The following is a 24424-nucleotide window of genomic DNA, read 5'->3' as shown; positions in this document are numbered from 1 at the left end:
GGTGTTTATTGTGTTCACCAAAAATATTTTTAATAAAGAAATGCAATAAAACTGAATTCCAGTGTACTTGAGAAGTATCCACAAACATTATGTCTATCTGTAAAAAGCAAAAAAATATTTTTTTATGTGTAAGTATTGGACCACTATTCTGTCTAATGCATAACAAAACCCTCAATCAGCGCGTGTCATTTGAAAATTTTTTGTCTGGCAGGAAGGGGAAGGGGGAGGGGGTGAGAAAGAGAGAGAACCAAGAAGAAGAAAAAAAAAGCTCTGCACCCGGCGTCCCACATACAAAAATGCTCGAGTCTTCCATTGTCATCAATGGGGTTCGTTACTCGAATAGAACTCTCAAATTTTACGAAAAGCTCGACTCGACTAATGAGGACCCGAGCATTTGGGTGCTCGCTCATCTCTAGTTATTAGTAGAGATGAGCGAGCATGCTCGGATAAGCCAGTTACTCGAGTGAACCTCGCTCTTCTCGAATAACTGCATTCTTGTCCGAGCGTGCTCGGGGAGGGGGGCGGCGGGGGAGTGAGGAAAAGAGAGAGATCTCTAGTAGCATAAATATAATTAAAAGGCCAGCGTTGCTAGAGCAGTGGGGGTATCGGAGTGGGAAGGGGACAAACCGTGGAGTTTAGTGAAAGTACATTAATTCTGCAATCAAATGTTATGACGATTTCAGCAACTTTACTGCCAAATGGAAATATGACACAACCAGTTTTACTGTAGACTAAATAAAAATGTGTGTAATATATATGTGATTGTTCTCAGAGGAACCAAGTAATCTTGTAAATATGCAGTTCGTATTCAAAAGCAACACAGCAGAGCTGTATGTGATGTACATGTAGCAGTGCAGTGTGTGTGTGATGTACATGTGGCAGAGCTGTGTGATGCATTGCACCACCAGAAACACTGATCCCATAATTTTCTAATAATCACTAGTCCTAATATATTGTATAGGCAACCCAGATGTGACTACACAATGCACCCTTAGTACTTGTCCTAATATATAGGAGACCAGACATGGCTACACAGTGCTCCCTTAGTACTTGTCCTAATATATAGGGGCCCAGACATGACTACACAGTGCTCCCTTAGTACTTGTCCTAATATATAGGGGCCCAGACATGACTACACAGTGCACCCTTAGTACTTGTCCTAATATATAGGGGCCCAGACATGACTACACAGTGCACCCTTAGTACTTGTCCTAATATATAGGGACCCAGACATGGCTACACAGTGCACCCTTAGTACTTGTCCTAATATATAGGAAACCAGACATGGCTACACAGGGCACCCTTAGTACTTGTCCTAATATATAGGGACCAGACATGGCTACACAGGGCACCCTTAGTACTTGTCCTAATATATAGGAGACCAGACATGGCTACACAGTGCACCCTTAGTACTTGTCCTAATATATAGGGGCCCAGACATGACTACACAGTGCTCCCTTAGTACTTGTCCTAATATATAGGGGCCCAGACATGACTACACAGTGCACCCTTAGTACTTGTCCTAATATATAGGGGCCCAGACATGACTACACAGTGCACCCTTAGTACTTGTCCTAATATATAGGGGACCAGACATGACTACACAGTGCACCCTTAGTACTTGTCCTAATATATAGGGACCAGACATGACTACACAGTGCACCCTTAGTACTTGTCCTAATATATAGGGACCCAGACATGGCTACACAGTGCACCCTTAGTACTTGTCCTAATATATAGGAAACCAGACATGGCTACACAGGGCACCCTTAGTACTTGTCCTAATATATAGGGACCAGACATGGCTACACAGTGCACCCTTAGTACTTGTCCTAATATATAGGGGACCCAGACATGACTACACAGTGCATCCTTAGTACTTGTCCTAATACATAGGGGACCCAGACATGGCTACACAGTGCACCCTTAGTATTTGTCCTAATATATAGGGACCAGACATGACTACACAGTGCATCCTTAGTACTTGTCCTAATATATAGGGGACCCTTAGTACTTGTCCTAATATATAGGGGGCCAGACATGGCTACACAGTGCACCCTTAGTACTTGTCCTAATATATAGGAGACTAGACATGGCTACACAGTGCACCCTTAGTACTTGTCCTAATATATAGGAGACCAAACATGGCTACACAGTGCACCCTTAGTACTTGTCCTAATATATAGGGGACTAGACATGACTAATTAGGACACCCTTAGTACTTGTCCTAATATATAGGGGACCAGACATGGCTACGCAGTGCACCCTTAGTACTTGTCCTAATATATAGGAGACCAGACGTGTCTACTCAGAGCACCCTTAGTACTTGTCCTAATATATAGGAGACCAGACATGACTACACAGTGCACCCTTAGTGCTTGTCCTAATATATAGGAGACCAGACATGACTAGACAATGCACCCTTAGTACTTGTCCTAATATATAGGAGACCAGACATGTCTACACTGTGCACCCTTGGTACTTGTCCTAATATATAGGGAACCCAGACATGGCTACACAGTGCACCACTAGTACTTGTCCTAATATATAGGAGACCAGACATGACTACACAATGCACCCTTAGTACTTGTCCTAATATATAGGGGAACCAGACATGACTACACAGTGCACCCTTGGTACTTGTCCTAATATATAGGGGGCCAGACATGGCTACACAGTGCACCCTTAGTACTTGTCCAAATCTATAGGAGACCAGATATGGCTACACAGAGCACCCTTAGTACTTGTCCTAATATATAGGAGACCAGATATGGCTACACAGAGCACCCTTAGTACTTGTCCTAATATATAGGAGACCAGACATGACTACACAGTGCACCACTAGTACTTGTCCTAATATATAGGAGACCAGACATGACTACACAATGCACCCTTAGTACTTGTCCTAATATATAGGGGAACCAGACATGACTACACAGTGCACCCTTGGTACTTGTCCTAATATATAGGGGCCCAGACATGACTGCACAGTGCACCCTTAGTACTTGTCCTAATATATAGGAGACCAGACATGACTACACAGTGCACCCTTAGTACTTGTCCTAATATATAGGGGCCCAGACATGACTACACAGTGCACCCTTAGTACTTGTCCTAATATATAGGGGTACCAGACATGGCTACACAGTGCACCCTTAGTACTTGTCCTAATATATAGGAGACCAGACATGACTACACAGTGCTCCCTTAGTACTTGTCCTAATATATAGGGGCCCAGACATGACTACACAGTGCACCCTTAGTACTTGTCCTAATATATAGGGGGCCAGACATGGCTACACAGTGCACCCTTAGTACTTGTCCTAATATATAGGGGGCCAGACATGGCTACACAGTGTACCCTTAGTACTTGTCCTAATATATAGGAGACCAGACATGGCTACACAGTGCACCCTTAGTACTTGTCCTAATATATAGGGTTCCCAGACATGACTGCACAATGCACCCTTAGTACTTGTCCTAATATATAGGAGACCAGACATGACTACACAATGCACCCTTAGTACTTGTCCTAATATATAGGGGCCCAGATATGGCTACACAGTGCACCCTTAGTACTTGTCCTAATATATAGTGACCCAGACATGGCTACACAGGGCACCCTTCGTACTTGTCCTAATATATAGGGGACTAGACATGACTACTCAGGACACCCTTAGTACTTGTCCTAATATATAGGGGACCAGACATGGCTACGCAGTGCACCCTTAGTACTTGTCCTAATATATAGGAGACCAGACATGACTACACAGTGCACCCTTAGTACACTATTACTACTAAGGCCACTGTGGGGGGACACTATTACTATTGAGGCCACTGTAGGGGACACTGTTACTACTGGGACTGATATAGGGGACACTATTACTACTGAGGCCACTGTGGGGGACACTATTACTATTGAGGCCACTGTGGGGGGACACTATTACTATTGAGGCCACTGTAGGGGACACTGTTACTACTGAGGCCCCTGTGGGGGACACTATTACTACTGAGGCCACTCTGCATGTGGCAGCATGCCTCTGGCTGACTCAGAGTATGTTTAGACATGGTGGAAACGTTAGAAGAATTTGGGAGTACAAGTTTATAACCATCTTTAACACTCTCAAGAGAGGCATAAACATCTCATAAACATCTCATAAACATCACACAACATTGAAGAATATGAGAAATCGATAACAGTGATAACACGCTGGCCTGGTAACCCCCTAATACCAGTTTAGAGACTCTAATTATGTATATTTCTTTGGATCTATTCCATTAAGCTTGAGGAAGATCAGTAAGTAGGTTTTAAAGCTCGCTATAACATCATGTATTTTTGTTAGTCATTAAAAGGTATCATATCTACAAGATGACTTGGTTTCTTCTACTGAGAACAATCACGTTTTGCTCCTTTTCTCACTTATGGGTACTAATCCGCCAAATCCTTCAAGATCTCGGTCTCCTAATATTATTGCAATTAGACTTTAGAAACAGTATATATCACAACTATACCAATTAGAGAATGTCTTAATTTAAAAAATCTACCTCTAGGGTTTCTTTATACTCTTCTGAATCTTTCTCTAGATGGCTGGGTGTCTCGCAGGAGGTGACCAATATTAGGATTTTTTATACACCAAATCACATGAAGTCTTTCTTGGATGTACGAAATGAGTTTGGGTTGTCAAAGGCTTTATTCACATGAGTGTATATACGCCGCGTTTTCACGCCTGACCAATATACGCGACCATCTGAGGCATTGGTTTACAATGCATTTGTTCACACGGGTGAATATATAGTGCATAAAAACAATGCATTGTAAAAAAAATTAAACGTACGCGACCAAAATACGTGCCGCCGATTATATGTTGGGTAAAAAGATAGTTCTTTTGGCTGAGAAACGTATAGAGTCTACTGAGGTGTCTGCCAGGAACCCGGTTGGCATTTTAAGCAATGGCTTGCATCTGATTTCTTCCGTAGGGGTCCTCTGCTTCGTGTGGTTGTCTAGTTCCAAGAGCCACAGGTACATTGACCGATACAGAAGTGGCTGCTATATTTGTTTCCAAAAGACTGGATGTAGTCTCCTGTAATTATTAAGGGGGAAGGTCAGCCTTTTTATCCATGGGGTCCTTCAGCAGGGAGGAGTCCTCGAATTGCAAGGAGGTTTTCTTCATCAATTTTGCCACTTGTATGTCTACTTTGGGTACTTCGCTCCAGAGCTTTCTATCTTCTGGCACAAATAAAATCCTATCCTTAACCTTTTCCAATCCAGTGTCAGGCCTGCCCCGACATCATCATTTTCCTCCACAGCTCCGATGTCGGGACAGGCCCGACACTGCAGTGCAGGAGTGCATCTACACCCGATCATCAGACACATCGGGTGCAGATGCACTCCTGCACTGGTCCTCATCGAGGACCCCCGAGGAGAAGGCAGAAAGGGTTTTTAACCCTTTCTGCCTGCTCCTTTACACATTACATAGCCCTCAATTAGCGCTATGTAATGCATAGAGATTCCGGCCGGCGATCATGTGACCGCCGGTGTTACCTGACCCCCCAGCGGTCACATGAACGCAGAGCCGGGAGCCTGCACCGTGGGAGGACCTGCTTACCTGACCGATGTCTTGCGCATTCTCCTTCTGCCTCCCGGACCGGCGATCATGTGACCGCCAGGTGCCACCTGACCCCAGCGGTCACATGATCGCGGAGCCGGGAGGCAGAAGGAGAATGCGGAAGACGCTGGACAGGTAAGCAGGTCCCCCCCTGCACCCTCCTGAACTCTGTCAGTTCAGGAGGGTGCAGGGAAAATGTATTTTTTCTCACCCATTCTCCCCAACTCCAATTTATTTGGAGCTGGGGAGAATGGGTGAGAAAAAATAAAAGGACTGGAAAGGGTTAAATTCTCGTGAGGTGGCCTTTTCGTGCATTATTCCATACATCTGTTACAAGGTGCTTTAGCATTTCACTTACCAAAAGCCTATTTTGCGGCGTGTCCTTAAGCCCCTGAACAATTCGTCCCAGACCGATCGCGATTGTTGGACGTCTATTACTTCCATAGTGTCTCAAACGCCTTTTAGCAGTTCGTCGGTATTACTGGTAGAAGAGTAATATTTTTTATCGTCTTCGACAATGGGGGGGCTGTTTATTCAGAGGGCTCGCCCGCAGATAATTCCATATTCGATTATTTGGATGTAGAGGAAATATAGCCCAGAGTACAGGGCCTTTTTGCTAGTCTAGAAGGAACAGGCAGGGGCTGTGAGACCGGTTCCACTTTTAGTGCTTGAACCTCCTCTCTGACCATCTGGCATAGATTATGTATTAGGAATACTCTGACTATCTTTGCTGTACAATCAACGTAAATTAGTTTCTTTGCATTTTATTAGGCTTTGGAGTTTCATCCTGCAATAACAGGAGAAGCCATTATACCAAACAAAGCCTGCATATGAGCTTTTTTGTTCAAGTGGACTACTCATGGTTTGTGGGTTTCCCATCACCTTCCATGTTATCCTTAGAGTTTTCAAGGTGAACCTGAGCCTTAATCAAGCAGGCGAGGGTGCACAGAGAATTGGAGCCACCACCTTCTTGAATTTTGGTGGGGCCAATGCCGCCGGAGTGTGCATCTGACATCATTGGAGAGCAATGCGGCACCTCATTACCTAGTGCACTTACGCTGGATGCCGTGTTGCATCTCCACTACAGGCCCATACGCAGGGATGCTATGCATATGAAGATAGATCTGGTGATCCGAAGACCACCTCCGCTCGGCTGAGTGGGTGCAGAACCCTGTGCTTTGTCGAACGCTGTGCTGAATGGTAAGTGACCATTCCGTCCTCCTTCAATACATGGGGGAGCACCTCTGTGTCCGTAGGGACAGGGAAAACACTGGGAAATGGTGGTAGGAGGTGGCCTTTTAAACTCTCCTCTTCCTGTCCCCGTAGGGGTCAGAGGGCAACCTCCATGTATGCTGTCAGGATAGTCAGAATGGTAAAAGAAGTCTCATACTGCAGCCATCTTCAATGCCTCATAGTAATAGTGCCCATTTTGTGCCCTATACAGTACTAGTGCTCCTTTTTTGTGCCCGACAAAAAGTAATAATTTCCTCCTAGTGACTACTACAAAAAATAATGCCTTGTTTGTACCCTTCAGTGATAGTTTTCTGTTTCAACCCCCACAAAGTAATGCCCACTTTGTGCCACCACAACTAGGGCTCCCTCCTGCAGCCACACATTTTAATATAGCCACCTCTACAACTCCACATTCTAATAAGATCCCCTTTATACCAACACATTCCTCACATCTGAGATCCCTCATTCTCATAGAACCACCTCTGCACCCACATATAGCTCCCTCTGTGGCCCCAAAATCTCAGAAAACCCCCATCTTTGTGCCCCCCCACAATCCCATAAAATCCCCCTATGCCCGTGAAACTCTCCAGTAATCAGCGAATAAACTTTTATTGCTACTTACTCATGCTGCCAGGTGAAAGGCGGTATAGCGTGCATAACGCAGTCTGACTACTCCTCCTGTCTCCTGGCCCTCTGGTACTCATACAGTATTTGAAGAATCAGGAGATGGGAGGCGTTGGGTTGTGCTATACATGCTGTAGAATGGGTGGAAGCCCAGCAATGTCAGCCCCAGCTGCCATTGTGGCGATTGGCCTGGTTTCAACTGCCAAGCCTATGTTCACTAGTCCCATTGTTTTAAAAATAGTCGCTGGCTGATTATCATCTGGTGGATACAGGTAATCATTTGTCTTTTAACATCGAGCCAAAAAAAACTGAAAAAGAATAGTTTGTACGCTAGACTGGCTGTAGTAACTATTTCCATATTTTCAGTGACTATTTAAACAAATGTTGCCCCGCATAAACCCACCCTAACACAAGTGCACAGTGTAAAGGCCCTTTTACATGGAACGATCTATCAGACATAAGGTCGTCCCAGAGATAATCATTCCTGTGCATTTACACAGGAGCAAGCATTGCTCAGTAGAGCGGAGTGGGCCAGGGATTCCTTCGGCCGCCCACTTCCATTTACACTACAAAAATCCATTGTTCATACATGAAAGGTCGTTCAATTCCCTGCATGCAGAAACTATACGACAAACAAGAAGCGAACACATTCTCGTTCGTCATTCAGTCCGGCATGCATAAACACTTAATGATAACCATTCAGATTACAGCTGGATGCAAGAATCTGAATGATAAGGGTGGTTTCACACCTGAGCTGGAGATTCTGCTTTCCTGCTCCATTCAGGGAGCAAGAAAGTGGAATCCTCACAACGGAACCGAACAGCACCGGCCGCCCCCAATTGACTATAATGGGGTCTGCCTGCTTTCAACTAGCTGCCCGGTTTTGAGATGGAAGAAAAAGCGCTGCATGCAGCGCTTTTTCTTACGATATTTGCAGCCGAATCTGCAATGGAACCTTCGTCCGGAGGTTCCGACATAGGTGTGAAACCACCTTCTTTGGCCCATGTAAAAGGGCCTTCTACTGCCATGATATAGTTCTGGTATAAAAAAAAATTTTGATGAGTTCAAACAGTAAATTGAATTGATGCACTCATATCCAAGCTATGTGGACATGTAGTGAAGCACTTTCCACATATTGGTATATGAATATAGCTCCACCCGTCTATGAGACCTCTGATGTTTAATTAGCTACCGGTATGAATTCTGGTTAAAAAACTTCCCACATTCTGAACCTAAAATTGTTTCTTTTCTCTGTTTCTAGAAGAGCAATAAAAAAAAAACATCTTCGGTGTTGTAGGAATGAAAATGGTTAATCTGGTGTGACATCTTTAATGTTTAACAAGAGGTAATTTAATGCTGTAACCTTCCCACATTCTGAAACCGAAAATGACTTCTCCCATGTGACATTTGTGATGTTAATCAAGATTTGATTTCAAAGTAAAGCATTTCCCACATTCAGAACATGAAAATGGCTCCCCTGTGTGAGCTCCCCAATGTCTAATAAGAAATTACTTCCGGGTAAAACATTTCCCACATTCTGAATATAAATATACGACTTCTCTCCTGTGTGACTTCTCTCATGTGCAACGAGACTTGATTTCATAGTAAAACATTTCCCACACTGACGACATGGAAATGGCTTCTCTCCCGTGTGAGTCCTTTGATGCCGAACAAGATCTATTTTCAGCGTAAAACATTTCCCACATTCAGGGCATGAAAATGGCTTCTCTCCTGTGTGAATTCTCTGATGTCTAAGAAGAACTGATTTCTGCTTAAAGCATTTTCCACATTCTAAACATGAAAATGGTTTCTCCCCTGTGTGAGTTCTCAGATGTTCCACGAGATATGATTTTTTGCTAAAACATTTCCCACATTCTGAACATGAATATGGTTTTTCTCCTGTGTGAATTCTTTGATGTACAGTAAGTGTTGATTTCTGAGTAAAAGACTGAGCACATTCTGAACATGAAAATGGCTTCGACCCTGTGTGGTTTCTCTCATGTGGAACAAGATCTGATTTATTTGTAAAACGGCTTCCACTTTCTGAACTTAAAAATGGCTTCTCTGCTGTGGGAGCTTTTTGATGTTCAACATCACTTCTGTGACTGTTATTTTGCTTAAAAGTCTGTAACGTATCAGAAGACAGCTCCTGTTTAAAAGGTTCATATGATAGATCGATGCTGTGAAGGGCTGAGGGTATATCTAGGATAATAGTGGGCTCTTCTAATGTATCTAGTGTGATACAGCAATCTTCTGCTTTAAAATCTGAAGCTATCAGACACTGCTTGGAGATCCTGGTACCGGCATCTGTCAAAAACAACAATGTTCATTATTTTTCAATAGAAATTATAAATGTGATATTTTATAACATTTTATGTGATTGTTCTCAGTAAGAGAAACGACGTAGTCTTGTAGATATGATACCTTTTAATGGCTAACAAAAATACATGATGTAATAATAGCGAGCTTTCGTACCAACGCAGGGTACTTTTTCCGGCTAATGGATTGGATCTGAAGAGGCATGGATATTTATACACACTTATAACATACATACTTATGACATGCCAACTTCTTCAGAAGATGTTTCAAATATATAACAAATATATAACATTTTATATAACATTTCTATACACAATTGTAAGGAATGTAGCAAATTTCAATAATTAACTCCTTCCCCCCTCTGTGATGTACATGTACGTCATAGAGATGCAAGTTGGGTATGAAGCAAGCTCCGGAGTGGAGCCCACCACTTTCCCGGTAGGCGCCAACTGTTTGAAACAGATTAAACCTGCCACAATACAAAAACTAGCGTTCACGTCACCGACTCCAGCACAATGGTTTATGCACACTGAGCCATAGAAAGTAACATGACCATGTGAATTAGTGCATATGTGATTGTTTTCAGCAACTCAACGATAAGTTCGTTCGCTCGGGCAAACGAGAATCGTAAGATTCTTGTTCTGTCTAAAAGTCTTCACATTGTGGATTCTATCACCTGAGTCTATGTCTCCATAATGTCTTTAATGACAAGCATCAAGGTCCAGGTCTCTATGATGTTCTGATGTTGATCCTGTTATCTGGGTCCATGTCTCCACAATGTGGATTCTGTTATCTGGGTCCATGTCTCCACAATGTGGATTCTGTTATTATACAAAAACGCATGACGGCGGTAGTGGAACGGGAACTCCCTGATGCACAAGCCGGTTTTCCCAATACAAGATGGACAAAAGGCCAAATTGCAAATCTCCAATAGCGTGGGAATACCAGAAGGAGGTGTATATGCTTTATCGATTACAGTAAAGCCTTCAATTCCACTGAAGATTACAGGCTGTGGCCATGCCAAGACTAATGAGAGTACCGGGACATCTGAAACAACTCATACAGTCATTATATGTGAATGAAAAGGCTACAGTCAGGACCTCTAATGGTAACACAGAATGGTTGAGAATCGGGAAAGGTGTTCGCCAAGGCCACATCTTATCTCTGCCTTGTTCAAACTGTATGCAGAGGTGATCTTGAGGCAATGAAATCTAGACTAATCCAACATTAGAGTCAAAATGGATGGAAGAAAAGTCAACCATCTCAAATATGCAGATGACATGACCTTGTTGGCAGAAAGTGGGTAAGATCTTGAACAACTGACACTAAAAGTTAAAGAAGGAAGTGATAAAGCAGGCGGGTCTATACTTAAATATCAAGAAAACTAAGATCATGGCAGCAGCCGTAACCGTTGGGGAAAAATCAAAATGAACCATAAAGAAATCAAAGCAGTTCAAGACTTCTTCTGCCTCGGATCGAAAGTTGACCATAATAGAGAATCAGGGCCCGAAATAAAATGACGAATTGCGCTGGGTCCCAGTACAATGTTAAGAAGGGATAAGATCTGGAGAAAGACATAAGCATTGCAACGAAATGCCGGATAGTTAACGCAATCATCTTCCCAATCACAACTTACAGCTGCGAAAGTTGGACATTGAAGAAAAGGGACTGGAGGTAGATTGGTGCCTTTGGTTCTGGAGAAAACTCATACGAATTCCTTAGACCACCAAGATCACAAACAAAACTGTCCGAGACCGAGAATCATTAATTGAAAGGGGAGCTTTGAAAATAATAGCAGTGAGGAGTTAAACTGGTGAAGTCATTAATTCTGTAGGAGAACAGGGGTTTATTTCCACCTTTATTTAGGGTAGAAGGGCGGCAAATGTAAAAACATGTTAGTTAAAGTGCATGTCCTTCTGAGATACTAGTGAAAATGGGTCGTTCCAGACATGTTCTGATGAAGGACGAACTTTGATTAAAAAGTTGATTGGAGAGTGAAAACATATAGAGAAGTGCAGCAGATTATAGGCTGGTCAGGTAAAATGGTCTCAGATGCCATGAAGTGGCAACCCAAACCTGAAAGATATGGAAGGATCGAAGAATAGCAAATCATCTAGATCATGATGCCCCTGTCCCGAAGCAGAAATGCCCTTGATACGGGAGCTTTAACATGATAATGATAATAAGCGAACATCATCTTGGTTACAAACAGGATCGAGGTCATGGAGTGGCTGGCCTGATCCACTGACCAATCATGTGTGAAGGGTCTCTAAGAGATACTATCCTAGAGGACCTCAAGGAAAGTAGCTGTATAACTCCATATCAGCATGGGTTTATGAGAGATCGCTCCTGTCAAACCAACCTGATCAGCTTCTATGAGGAGGTAAGTTCTCGACTGGATCGGGCAGAGTCACTGGATCTTGTGTACCTGTACTTTTCCAAACCGTGTGATCCTGTGCCGCATAAAAGGTTGGTATATAAAATGAGAATGCTTGATTTGGGTGAGAATGTGTATAAGTAGGTAAGTAACTGGTCAGTGATGGAAGGTTATAAATGGTATCTACTCTGATTACTAATAGGGGTACCACAGGGGGCAGTATTAGAGGGGTCATAGTTACTACTGGGGTACCACAGGGGTCGGTTTTGGGCCCTATTCTTTTTAATAGATTTATTAATGACCTGGTAGAAGGATTGCACAGTAAAATATCAATATTTTCAGATGACACAGGGCGGTTGCTAGATACGTTGGGGGCTTCGGCAGAAAGGTAGCATTGATAAATAAATGTAAGGTTCTGCACCTGGGCAGAAGAAAAACATGTCACCATTACACACTAAATGGGAAATCGCTAGGAAACACTGACATGGAGAAGGATGTGGGGATTTTAGTTAATTGTAAGCTTAACTGGAGCAACCATCAAGCAGCTCTCTGCCTTTCTCCTCCACTCCGGCGTTTGTAATGGGAGGGGGCAGAGCTAAGCTCCGCTCTGTCCCGCCCACTCCCACTCTGGCTATGGACAAGGAGTGGGAGCTTAGCTCCGCCCACTCCCATTGAAAACCACTCGGAGGGGAGGAGAGAGGCAGAGAGACGGTGAGGGGGAGGGAAGGGGGGGGATTGCTCAGATGGAAGCGTGTATCGTCCGGCCGTGAAAACGCCAGCCAATATACGCTCGTGTAAATAAGCCCTATGTCTGTATGTTCAGAAATCCGTTAAGGCCCTTTTACACCGAACGATTCGTGCAAACGAGCAAAAATGAAGGATAATCTTTCAGTGTAAATGCAGCCAACGATCAAATGACGAACAGTAAATCCTTTACTTTTCATTCATCATTCATTTTATGCAGGACTATAAAATCATTGTTGGCTCGTTCACTAATCGCTTGTTTTAAGTACTGATTGTTTAGTCCGTCCCACTTTCTTATGCAGTGAACGTGAACGACTGAACAACTTCTCATGTGAACGAGGCAATGATGCACAGGCTGCCGAGCAACTCTGACATCATTTGCTCGTTCAAACGACAAACTGTTTGGTGGAAACGGACCCTTAGCATACGTAAATTTGATAGGACTCTACTAAGGAGCTAATGGTTGTTTAGTCCAAAAATGGGGAAATATTTTCCCCTCCTCAGTATTAACAGCAGATGATGAAAAAATAGACCTCACTCACGGCGGCTTCTTTCATGGTTATATTCCTGCCGTATTGTTAGGTTGTGCGGCTGGGACCTGCCGTTCTACAGGTTTCCATGAGCGCCCCTTCACAGGGGAGGGTTAATTGAGCTGGCTAGGTGTGTTATTCGCTAGCCAATTTCCTTGGTCTACTGCACATAAATACCAGCTTCTCTTGCCAGAGAATGCTGGTAATTTTATCTTGTTTATGCATTGTGTGGTAATCCCACTCTGAGCTGTGTTATGCATGTCTAGTCTGTAGATCTTCTCACCTTCCCTGAGGACGCTCTGGACACCTGTACTCCCTGTCTGCATCATATGCAGACTCCCTCTTCCCTTCCCTTTTACAGGTGTTGCCTCCAGACATATGAGGTCTTATGAGTGTGTCAGATGGGTGATGCCTGACACTGTCCCCTGTATGTCAGTACGGTGTCTGACTCTTTCCCCTTGGTGTGAAGACGCTTGCGCTAGCAATGGTTTATCTGTATGCATGTGAGCTTTGAGTGGGGTTTCTGTGTTGGGTTTCTCTGTCACCCTAGGGTTTTGTGTTTATGCATGATGTGTTGTGTGTGTCTGTGCAGGTGGCCAGCCATGTGTGTGAACAGTGTTGTGGTCATTGGGTCTGTGCAAGTACCAGACAAGGTATATGAGCAGTCCTGTTCTATCTTACGTGCAAGTCCTTGGGATGTTGGTGGGAACCGTGACATGTAGCTGTGTAGGTTTCAAGACATCACATGTAAACAGTCCTGTTTTGTGAGTTGGTGTGAGCTGCGTCCTGTCCTGCTGTGGATTGTTTGCCATCCAGCGATAGGTAAGTCCCTAGATTCCAGCGCAGTGTCGTCCTTATCGGAACGATTGCCCTGCTTGCAGGCAGGTTTTCACGTGGTGGTGGTTGTCCCGTTAGAGTAGGGATATGCATGTCTGCCCGTGAGACCAGTTCGCAGTCCAACCTTTGGTGTTCAGTGTGCATTGTGTGTGTGCTTATGGTGTTTGTGTGAACGCCATCTTGCATCTGTACTGAGGCTTGGAGCCTGGTGTTGCACAGATGTAACATGTATCTTTCTATCTATATTTAAATACTCCACATGTGTCATCTTCTGTAGCGTTATCACATTTTCATCCACACTTAATTTGTGTTTCAGATAAAAGGGGGAATACGCTGCTGAAAGATCTGACAGAACACGGAGCACAAAAGTGTAGCACAAAAAAGTTGCAGATGATGAAAGAGTAGAAGTTGTGACTGTTCTTTGCATTACTCAGTGGTTACTGCTCACCTGGACGGTTACCTGTGGGAATCTCCTCCTTACATCGCTCATCACCCCGCACATTTACCTCTTCTTTTACCACTATGGCTGTAGCATCAATATTCTTCAGATCATCACCCTGGCTGAAAAGCTGGGAAACAAATACTATAAAAGTCAGACAAGGAACGTGTTAGATGAGCGGAAAAGATCATTAATTAGCATGATGACCAATAATGACAGGACAGCAGTCATTATATATGAGGGAACCAGCTGCAGGTCTCCTAGACATTAGATGGCGGCTCAATGACAACCTCAAGACTCTTATACAAATGTACATTCAGCATAGCTAGATGGGCAGGAAGTTGTTTCAGTGCAGAGAAAAACTTCTGCCAGAGACATTTCATACAGCGGGGGAAATAACTGGTATTTTTTTTTAACGTTTGGTCAATTCCATTAATATAGACCCCCTTTTTTAGACCCAATAGTTAACCCTTTCCAATCCACCATCTGACGTCTGAAGACATTATGATTTAAGGCTGTACAGCTCTGATATTGGAAGACGGCCATCGGGGTTCTCTTACTGTATATTGCCAGCCTCTCTGCTGTCGGAGCCTATCCAACGTGTCACCTCATGCAGTACTGGCTTTAACCAGCAGATAGCACTGTTGTGTAACAGCAGAAAAAGAGTAAACCCCCTAGGAAAAACAGGATACAAATTGGATTGGAAAGGGTTAATACACAACCTGTCCCATGCAGGAATCTGGAACGAATGTTAGAAGTACCAATCACTGCTGTTATTGCCAGCAGCTGTGGGTGGTTTTTGCATACCAATGAAGCCTGAGAAGTCCTTGGCTGACAATGACTTCTGTTACCTTCCTCAGTGCATGTGGCAAATCTGCACAGCAAAGACAGCGTGAAAGTAGCCTTAGGCCTCATGCACACAGCAGGTCCAGATTCCGCCTGCGAAATCCAGCAAGGAATCCGGCCCTGACCGCGGTGGGTGACCCTGCGTACCTGAATGTGCAGGCGGCCTTCTTCATCTGCGTCCGTGCGGACCGCTCTTTTCTGTACTGTGGATGATCCACTCTGGCTTTACTGCGGAATCCACGGCCCATCCGCAATTGGTTTCCGCTCGTGTGCATGAAGAATCATTTTTCCATAGAATGCTAGGCAGGGTTATTGCTGCAGAACCCGGAGGCGGACGCTCCAGATTCTGCAGCAAAAATCTGCCCATGTGCATGAGACCTTAGGCTTCTTCACATTGATGGTCTTGAAAGTGAAAAAAAAAAAAAATCAAAAAGTGTCCGTGTCCTCAAGGAGTTAAAAAAAAGTCAGTGAAGGCACCCATAGCTTTTAAAGCGGTATAAACATATAATACTGTTAGATAAAAAAGACTGAACACAAAACCTTCACAGTCTGCTACAGATCATAGGGAATTTCTCCACGTACCGGATAATCCTGTGGATGAAGAGGATCGGGGCAGCTCTCTGGGGATGTACTGTTACCGGATCTATCTGTAAGACACACATACAGTCACTGGACTCCTTCTTCAAATATCTAAGAGTACCTGCACTTTTACTTGGTGCTCCGTTGGCTGTTTTTACGTCTTTCTGGCAGCTAAAGACTCCCCCATATAGGGCTATACGGGGTTATCTTGAGCCGAGCCCGGCCGACAGAGCAAAAGCGCTCCGAAGTGAGAGTGCAGGGACTCTGTAAAGGACATATGTACTTATATATGTCTATTACCTTGTGATGTGAGGGGCTGCTGATCCTCCATCATGACCTCCTTGTACAGATCCTTGTGTCCTTCTAAATACTCCCACTCCTCCATGGAGAAATGGACAGTGACGTCCTGACACCTTATAGGAACCTGACAACACAATATACCGTCATCCTCCACAGCCCTCCTGTTACTGTATAATGTCCCCCATTGCCCGCAGCGTCACCTCTCCAGTCAGCAGCTCCGTCATCTTGAGGACATGTTCCAGGATCTTCTGTCCATTGAAGTCCTCATGTATCGGGTAGTGAGTTGAAGGCCCCATGATTCGGCTCAGGGTTCTTCCACAACCTTCAGACACAAAGTTCTGCCAGCGCTCACTAGAGGTCTTCTTCACTACAGTATAATCCTGATGAGAGAGAAGTACTAATAGATGGTATTACTGTACATTTGTAGAGTCCCTCACCTTTTTAGTCATGTCCATCTGTTATTATATAAGAATAATGTGATCATCAGAATCTCTCACCTCTCCAGCATGGCCGGCCCTCACTATGAGCATTCATACAAACCACCAGCTTGTAGGGGCCACAAGGTGGATGTAGGCTAGGGGCAATCACCCCACTCCTGGTAAAATGATCTTCCACCGTACGGCAACGTCTTGTAGAGCTACATAAATCATCCTCCTCCTGGCTCTGCCTCCTTTCTCTCTGTTGTTCCAAGGTACCAGTCAGCCCATCAGAATAAGTGCTTTATTCTGCTACTGTAATTATGTCTGGAGTTTGGTTTTGCTATTATGTCTATGTACTGAACTTGGATCTACTGCTATATTTACATTATAAGCCCCGTTCTGGTGCTGTATTTATGTAGTGAGCTTTGTTGTGCTGCTGTATTTAGGTTAGGATTTGGTTCTGGTGCGGCATTTATGTTATGAGCTTGACTCTGGTGCCGTATTTATGTTACGAGCTTGACTCTGGTGCCGTATTTATGTTACGAGCTTGACTCTGGTGCCGTATTTATGTTACGAGCTTGACTCTGGTGCCGTATTTATGTTACGAGTATGGTTCTGGTGCGGTATTTATGCACCGAGTGCGATTCTGCTGCTGTATTTAATGTTATGAGCTTGGTTTTGGTGTTGTATTTATGTTATGAGTGTGGTTCTGGTACAGTATTTATTTGCTAAGCTGTTCTGGTGTTGATATGCTTCTATTTTGCTGCTTTTTGTACAAGCTGAATACAGGCAGATGACCTATCAGTACAATATATATATCCTTTTTTTCTATAACTGGGGGTGGCCCCAAAAATGCCACACAGAGTGCCATCTAACAGTCATAGCCATCTCCTATTAATATAGATAACAGGTAATTATCAGAACCTCTCACCTCCCCAGTAAGCTGATAGAGGATCTCTAGGGTGAGATGTAATAGACTCTCCGCCGTCTCCTCCCTCTTCCTCTCCATCCTTGGCAGGGTCATCAGAAAAATTATCTCGAAGTCCCCAACAGACGATACTGGGATGCCGGAACCTGAATGGAAAGAAGATGAATGAATGTGAAAAACACAAAAAATCCCACGTAAAAACAGAAAAAAAAACTACCGTTAGTGAAGATAATAAGGAGAAACCTTTGAGGAAAAACTAAAGTGTAGATGTTATATTCTCTCTGTATATAGCTTTATGAGTTGATTAGTTTGGCGAGACGGTTCCTCCATGTCAGAGCGGCACATGAACGCTACAGTTAGTCATTGGCCGCAGCAATGACGCCGTACCTACTGGCATCACTGCTGCGACCAATACATGTTGTAGGAATGCAGGACCAGAGGTGGCCTATAGGGGGCTTGAGAACAGGTTTTGGGCGGAAGATCTCCAGCACCTAAGGGGTTTTTCCCTAATTAATCAGCCACCACCTGGCGAGCTCATGGAGGACAGAAAGGTCCCGTGGAGCAGAAGGGCAGAACAGCTCATGAGTTTCTGAGCTCGGGGTCTGTTCTGGTGCTACCTGGGAGAACCAAGAGTTTGACAAGGGTGGACGTCCCCAGACTGGCACCCTAGATGGGAATGAGGTGATGGACTTTAGGCTGTGCCAAGGGACAGATTTACTACGTTTTTACTGAACTTCTCGCCCGGACGTGGTTTACTGAGGTGCGACCGACCATCTGGTGGAGGAAAGAGGACAATCTGATGAGCGGAAAAAACTGAAGTTGTCACATACGGTGTTTCGGATGCGGGCAAGAAAATGGCGTCCAACATTTCCATGGTGTTCTGAAAGGCCTGGTGTGATGAGTGGAACGTGCTGGTCTCCACGGAGGAGAGTGATATGCTGCAGCTAAAGAGCCAGGAAGGCTGAGAGCGGAATACTGCATGCGCAATATGTGGGATTGCAGAAATGTAGGGCTCCTTATGTTTTTGCACAACACGTTAGCGCGGGGAACAGAATGCATTTGCGTGGATAATGGCGTATTTTAGTGTACTTTTTGCGCACGCAGGGTATGTTCACATGGGGGCGGGACACTTATTTTCACCAGTTCCAAGGATGCTGTGGTCACAGAACAGCCAAGGAGGTTCCCTTTAAGGGCAGACTGACATGAGCGTAACGTAATAGCGTATCACGTGCGCATAATAAGCTGTGAATGGAATCCATCGATTTAAATAATTGATCCATTCAAACTTGCATATAAAAAGAGAACGCAGCATGATCTATTTAACTGCGTATTACGTGCGATAGAACCCTAATGGGTGCGTAATAAACGCTGTACGTATATATATATATATTACATTGCGTATGTGCGCTGTCTACACGCAACGTCACTAGATGACAGGGTGAAAAAAAAGAAACAAGTCAGACTGCGCATTACTGTGCGTGAGATACGCTGCCAGGCGCAGGACAAAATTGCTGCCTTGCGCGGTGGTACGCCGGCTCACAGCGGTAAAACGCCGCGTTCTACACGGAGTGTTTTACTGCACACTTGTGCGAGCCCGGCCCTACAGGTAACTTTAATCTATGGGGCATTCCAATTGGGACAGAACATAGCTAGGAGGCGGGTATGTAAATGATCAGATCTGGATGGGGCTATACGAAATCTATCTGATGGCGAATCGACGAGGAGACCTACATCCAAAGTCTCACTAACTAGAACCCGAGTGTGCAGAGCGAAGTCACAGCGCAAGAGATCAATGTTGATGGATAATAACTAAGGGCTTCTTCACACTGGCGATAAAATTTGCGCGCTTTTTGAGGGATAAGATAATGAAAACGCAGAGTGATGAAACCAATGTTTTTCAGTGGTTTCATTCCCATTTGCGATGTTTTCACTTCTGCAATTTTTTGTGTTTTGCTTTTTTTTTTTAGCTCCCATTCAAAGCAATGGAAGAACATTGCTACGGTATCTCCTGCCACAGCTCTGACAGGAGATTCCTTCATCCCTGCCGGGAGTCCCCTCATCACTGAACTCTGGGACAGCAGCGGCAGGGGATTCCATCATCACTGCAGGGAGTCCCCTCATCACTGAACACTGGGACAGCAGCAGCAGGGGATTCCTTCATCACTGCAGGGAGTCCCCTCATCACTAAACACTGGGACAGCAGCTGCAGGGGATTCCTTCATCACTGCAGGGAGTCCCCTCATCACTGAACACTGGGACAGCAGCAGCAGGGGATTCCTTCATCACTGCAGGGAGTCCCCTCATCACTGAACACTGGGACAGCAGCTGCAGGGGATTCCTTCATCACTGCAGGGAGTCCCCTCATCACTGAACACCCTGCTGTCGCAGTGTCCAGTGTTAATGAGAGGAATCCCCTGCTGCTGCTGTCACAGTGTTCAGTGATGAGGGGACTCCCCACGGGGATCAAGGAATCCCCTTGCCGCTGCAGTTACAGTGTTCAGTGATGAGGGGACTCCCTACGGGGATGAAGGAAACCCCTACTGCTGCTGTCCCAGCAGAGACAGGCGATCGCAATCTTCTCCCATTGTCTCTAATGGGGCTGGCGGCAGCTCCATTAGAGACAATGGGCGATATCGCAAAAAGTATGGAATACCGCGATTTTGTTTTCACGCAGCATCGCAGGAGTGAAAACATCGCAAATGAGAATGTAACCATTGAAAATCATTGGTTTCATAAACATGCGTTTTCACGCCAATGTGAAGGAGCCCTTACGGTCATGAATACCTGTAGTGGGCAAAAGCCATTTACAGTGTTTCCCTAAAAATAAGACACTGTTGTGAGGGGTAAATTCACGTTTATGCCTTATTGACTACAGCGACTCCATTTTGTATTCTTTGCTTTTGCTAAACACATGTATTTGTACAATCTTTCACTTTTGAACTAGAAGAATGTTAGACCCAATTATAATAATGTTTTCGAATCCTTATCAGCTTCCTCTCTCACATGCATTCTTTCCCTTGAGAAAGTTCACTCCTTTCTCTCAGAAGCGCCCAGGAATGTTTTGTTTTGTTACAGGTGTCACCGGACATTGATATATATTGTTTATGTAGGAGACTTCTCTAAAAGACGTGTAATGCTAATTAAAATCTGCAGATGCTATGTAACCTTGGGCATGCGCAGTAATCAAATCATACGTCAGCAAACTTTTCCCTATAACTTCTGTAATACTCTGAATAAACGCACTTCACTCTGACAACTCATCCAGCATGTGGTTGTCCATTTGTGTCGTCTATGGGTACCCATATCTAAGAGGCTAATCTGGAGGCAGACAGCATCCGCTCTACGGTCAAGACTTGATTGACCCCCCACATTACTTGGCGCAACCAACGAGGGCCAGAATTTAACTCCTTACCTGCAGCCAATATCTGACAACCCTGCCTGCCGACCATCCGGACTAGGGGACACGGGACCTCAGATCTACAAAACACCGGTGTAAGGTAAGCCATTGACTTATCACTCAAAGATCTGAGCCCCCCTGTCTCCAAAAGCCACGTGTCGACAGAAAGGTTTGTTGCTGCATGTTTATAGGATACTTCTGCCTGTGTAACTTACGGTGTTCTTAGTAACCGTGTTAGACGGAAAGAACCCACATGTGTATATTGCCATGCTGTCTGCTGGAACCATTGAATTGATAACTTTCTGTTGTACTCTGACTGCCGCACTCATTTTCCTAGCTGTCATTTGTTATAAGATCACAGAGGCCACGTATAAAGGTGAGAGGTGGTTTCCTCTCTCTCCATAAAAAGTCTACTAGTAAACATCCGTACCCTGCCAGCCGTAGGCTTGGCAGAAGGGACTGTGTCCTGATCTACCCGACGGACTGAGGTAGAGACAGCGGACACCAAGTCCATAATACTAATAAGTGAATATTAAAACATTCATACCCTGCCAGCCGTAGGCTTGGCAGAAGGGACTGTCCTGATCTACCCGAAGGACTGAGGTAGAGACAGCGGACATCAAAGTCCATAATACACATTTGTGTCCTGCACATAGTACACATTTGTGTCCTGCCAGCCGCGACCTGGCAGAAGGGACTTAAAAGGTCATCGCGACCGCCAGATTTACCCAGAGGACGTTTTGTACATCCTCACTACTCCGTGATTGGGTAAATCAAAAATGGCAAGTCCAATTATTAGTATGGGGTCTCAGACTTTCTTGACCCCTATTGAGATAATTAGGGAGAGAGAGGGGGAGGACAGTTATAAACAAGCCCGTAAAGTTTACCAGCTGATAGGGCTTAAAAAAAGGCAGGAACTTTCAACTATGAGTTCTGGCGGCAGTACAGAACAAAACACAAGAAAGCTATCAAAGACGCCAATCTAGATAAAGGAGTAGAGGCCATAATCAAATATAGTAGAAAGGCAAACGTAGAACGGTGGGATTGTGAGCCGGTGTTTGAGGGCATACTTGTGTATGCACCCCCGGTGCGTGATCCGACCAGAATGCACCCGATTTTACCAACCGCAAGCAGCTCTGAAATTCTTCCTGAGTATCAGAGTTGTACCGCTGCAGCTCCACCACAAGAGCCCCAAAGAGAAAAAAAAAAAACCTTATTGGCATTGTCCCAGATGCGGACAACGACACCCTTTACAAAAAAACAGCTTTAACTATGTGTAAACAGGAAAAGAATGAAACCGTTGAATGCTATTTTGGCAGATTAGAAACAAAGGCTAGAGACATGGGTCTCACCCCCCGTACAGATGAAGTGTACTACTCAATGATGTGTGAAGCGTTCATGCAAGGCATTGGCCCATCATTGGCAAATAAAATAAAAGCATGCACCCCTGATTGGCAACAAGCCAAGCCCAGAGACTTGTATAAAAAGGCAGTAGGGTTTGCTATGGATGAGAAGCGCCCTGCAGTGGTGGTTAAATATTATAGCTACCAGGAGGGGAAAGTCCAACTCTGGGACAGACCCCACAGAGAAACACGCAAGTGTTACAACTGCGGCAAGGTAGGCCACCTGGCCAAGCATTGCCGCTGTCCCAAGAAACCTTGTAACCAGAAGACGGATCAGGGCGCCACTCCCAGCGACAACGCCGCGTCGCCCGAATCCGTCCCAATGAAGTCCCGGCGATCCAGCCCCAGTATCCCTACCGTGGAAACAGAGGATAGAGGCACTCAGACTCTCGAGCCTGTTTCCATATGAAGTAAGGAAGTGCCCTTCCTTATAGACACTGGGGCTACAAATCCTGTCTCAAAAATTCATGTGAAATAGTAGAAATGTTTAAGGCAAAGAGTATGCCTATATGAAAAAGCAAGTTACAATTTTGGGGATCCGAGACCCACAAAGTCTCACAGATTCAGAGATAAGCAAAAATTGGTGAAAGTATGTTGATAGAAGGAGTAAGATACGTGTAGATACGGTAGTTATCAGAGAAAGAGAATTCTTTTATAGTTTGTGTCCCTAGGGACATAAAGCAAGTTCATGCAGAATCTGTGAATAATTATGTGTCAAATAACCAATATTGTGTGTCTTCATGTTATGTAATCTAATTTTTTGTCATACGTTTAGTCTTTTGTCCTTTTTTTTTTTTTGTGTGAGCGTTTAACTATTCCTCTGCCGTCCAGGTTTGATTGGTGTGGTTTGGAGCCTGGATATTCTGGCTGTTTTCCAAAAATCTTAGTTCTGTTCCAGAGAGAGAGATAGAGGGTTAATGTGTGTTTCTTATGCCGCAGCTGCAAGTCGCCCCCACCCCTTGTCTCCAAGAGGAGGGGGGGTATAGCGAGAGTTTACAGAGATAGAGTGCCTCTCAAGGCCAAAAAGATTAGAACGGAGAACACTGAACGAGTAACCCTGCTTGCTTGAATAGAATGAAACCCGTAATGAATCCAGTGAATTTTGCTGTTTTTTGCTGTTCTTTGTGTAAATGTCAGTCCTGTCACTGGTCGGACGTGTGCATAATTGCTAAATGTGTGTTACAGTTGAATCATACGCGATACGTCCTGTGTGAACTCTTACTAATATTTGAATGAGACTTGACTGCATGAACGGATGAGAGTTAATGTGTGTGATGGAGGTGATGTGTGCTGATAATTTGGCAGCCTGCCAACAAGTCATAATTATACTGTTTCTGAGAATGCTCTATAGAAGAAACGTACGGACGGCCAAACCTGTACTTACACCTGCTGCCAAATTCCGCACCTTTCTGGGCCTTGTTTTCATACTGCCCCCATTGGTCCACTTTGTTTTCGCTCTTATACAACTACTCATTCTTTTCTCTCACCCCTGAAGCTCATTCTCATCCTTTTATACTTCATCCGTTATTCTTTTCTGTACTGAATTTTCTGACCAGGTGACAGTATCGACACAAAAGCACAGGGGACGACCACGGCCACCTGGATGCTACTCAGAATCCAGTGGCTCGAGGAGCTCCCTCATGTGTTTGTGCGGTGGCAGCAGTACAGGCAATGGTTAACAAATCTTCGGAGTTGGTCTTGAACCAACTCCCCCTAGTGGTCCTCACCCCCCCATGACACCCGGAGCATATACACGCAAGTGCAGCCCAAACACTTATTTCTGGCCCGTCAAATCCAGCTACAATGTGCTCTTGTCATTCTTCTACTACTTTGAACTCGGTTA

At 44.6% G+C, this 24424-nt stretch overlaps 1 protein-coding gene across 1 annotated transcript in view; it reads right to left on the bottom strand.

Moving 5' to 3' along the window:
* Nucleotides 1-17927, bottom strand: part of LOC136620118 (zinc finger protein 420-like) — a 401871-nt gene extending 383944 nt beyond the window's left edge. Inside the window, exons 1-5 of the mRNA XM_066594838.1 lie at nucleotides 17785-17927; nucleotides 16635-16814; nucleotides 16435-16558; nucleotides 16138-16202; nucleotides 14719-14839 (exon numbers count right to left, since the gene is read on the bottom strand). Coding sequence (XP_066450935.1) covers nucleotides 14719-14839; nucleotides 16138-16202; nucleotides 16435-16558; nucleotides 16635-16814; nucleotides 17785-17877 — 583 coding nt within the window. The 5' untranslated portion in view covers nucleotides 17878-17927. The remainder of the gene's footprint in view (nucleotides 1-14718; nucleotides 14840-16137; nucleotides 16203-16434; nucleotides 16559-16634; nucleotides 16815-17784) is intronic.
* Between the last annotated feature and the right edge of the window lie 6497 nt (nucleotides 17928-24424).

This window comes from Eleutherodactylus coqui, chromosome 3, assembly GCF_035609145.1.
Source record: "Eleutherodactylus coqui strain aEleCoq1 chromosome 3, aEleCoq1.hap1, whole genome shotgun sequence".
Taxonomy (NCBI): domain Eukaryota; kingdom Metazoa; phylum Chordata; class Amphibia; order Anura; family Eleutherodactylidae; genus Eleutherodactylus; species Eleutherodactylus coqui.
This window is presented reverse-complemented; position numbering and strand designations above follow the sequence as displayed.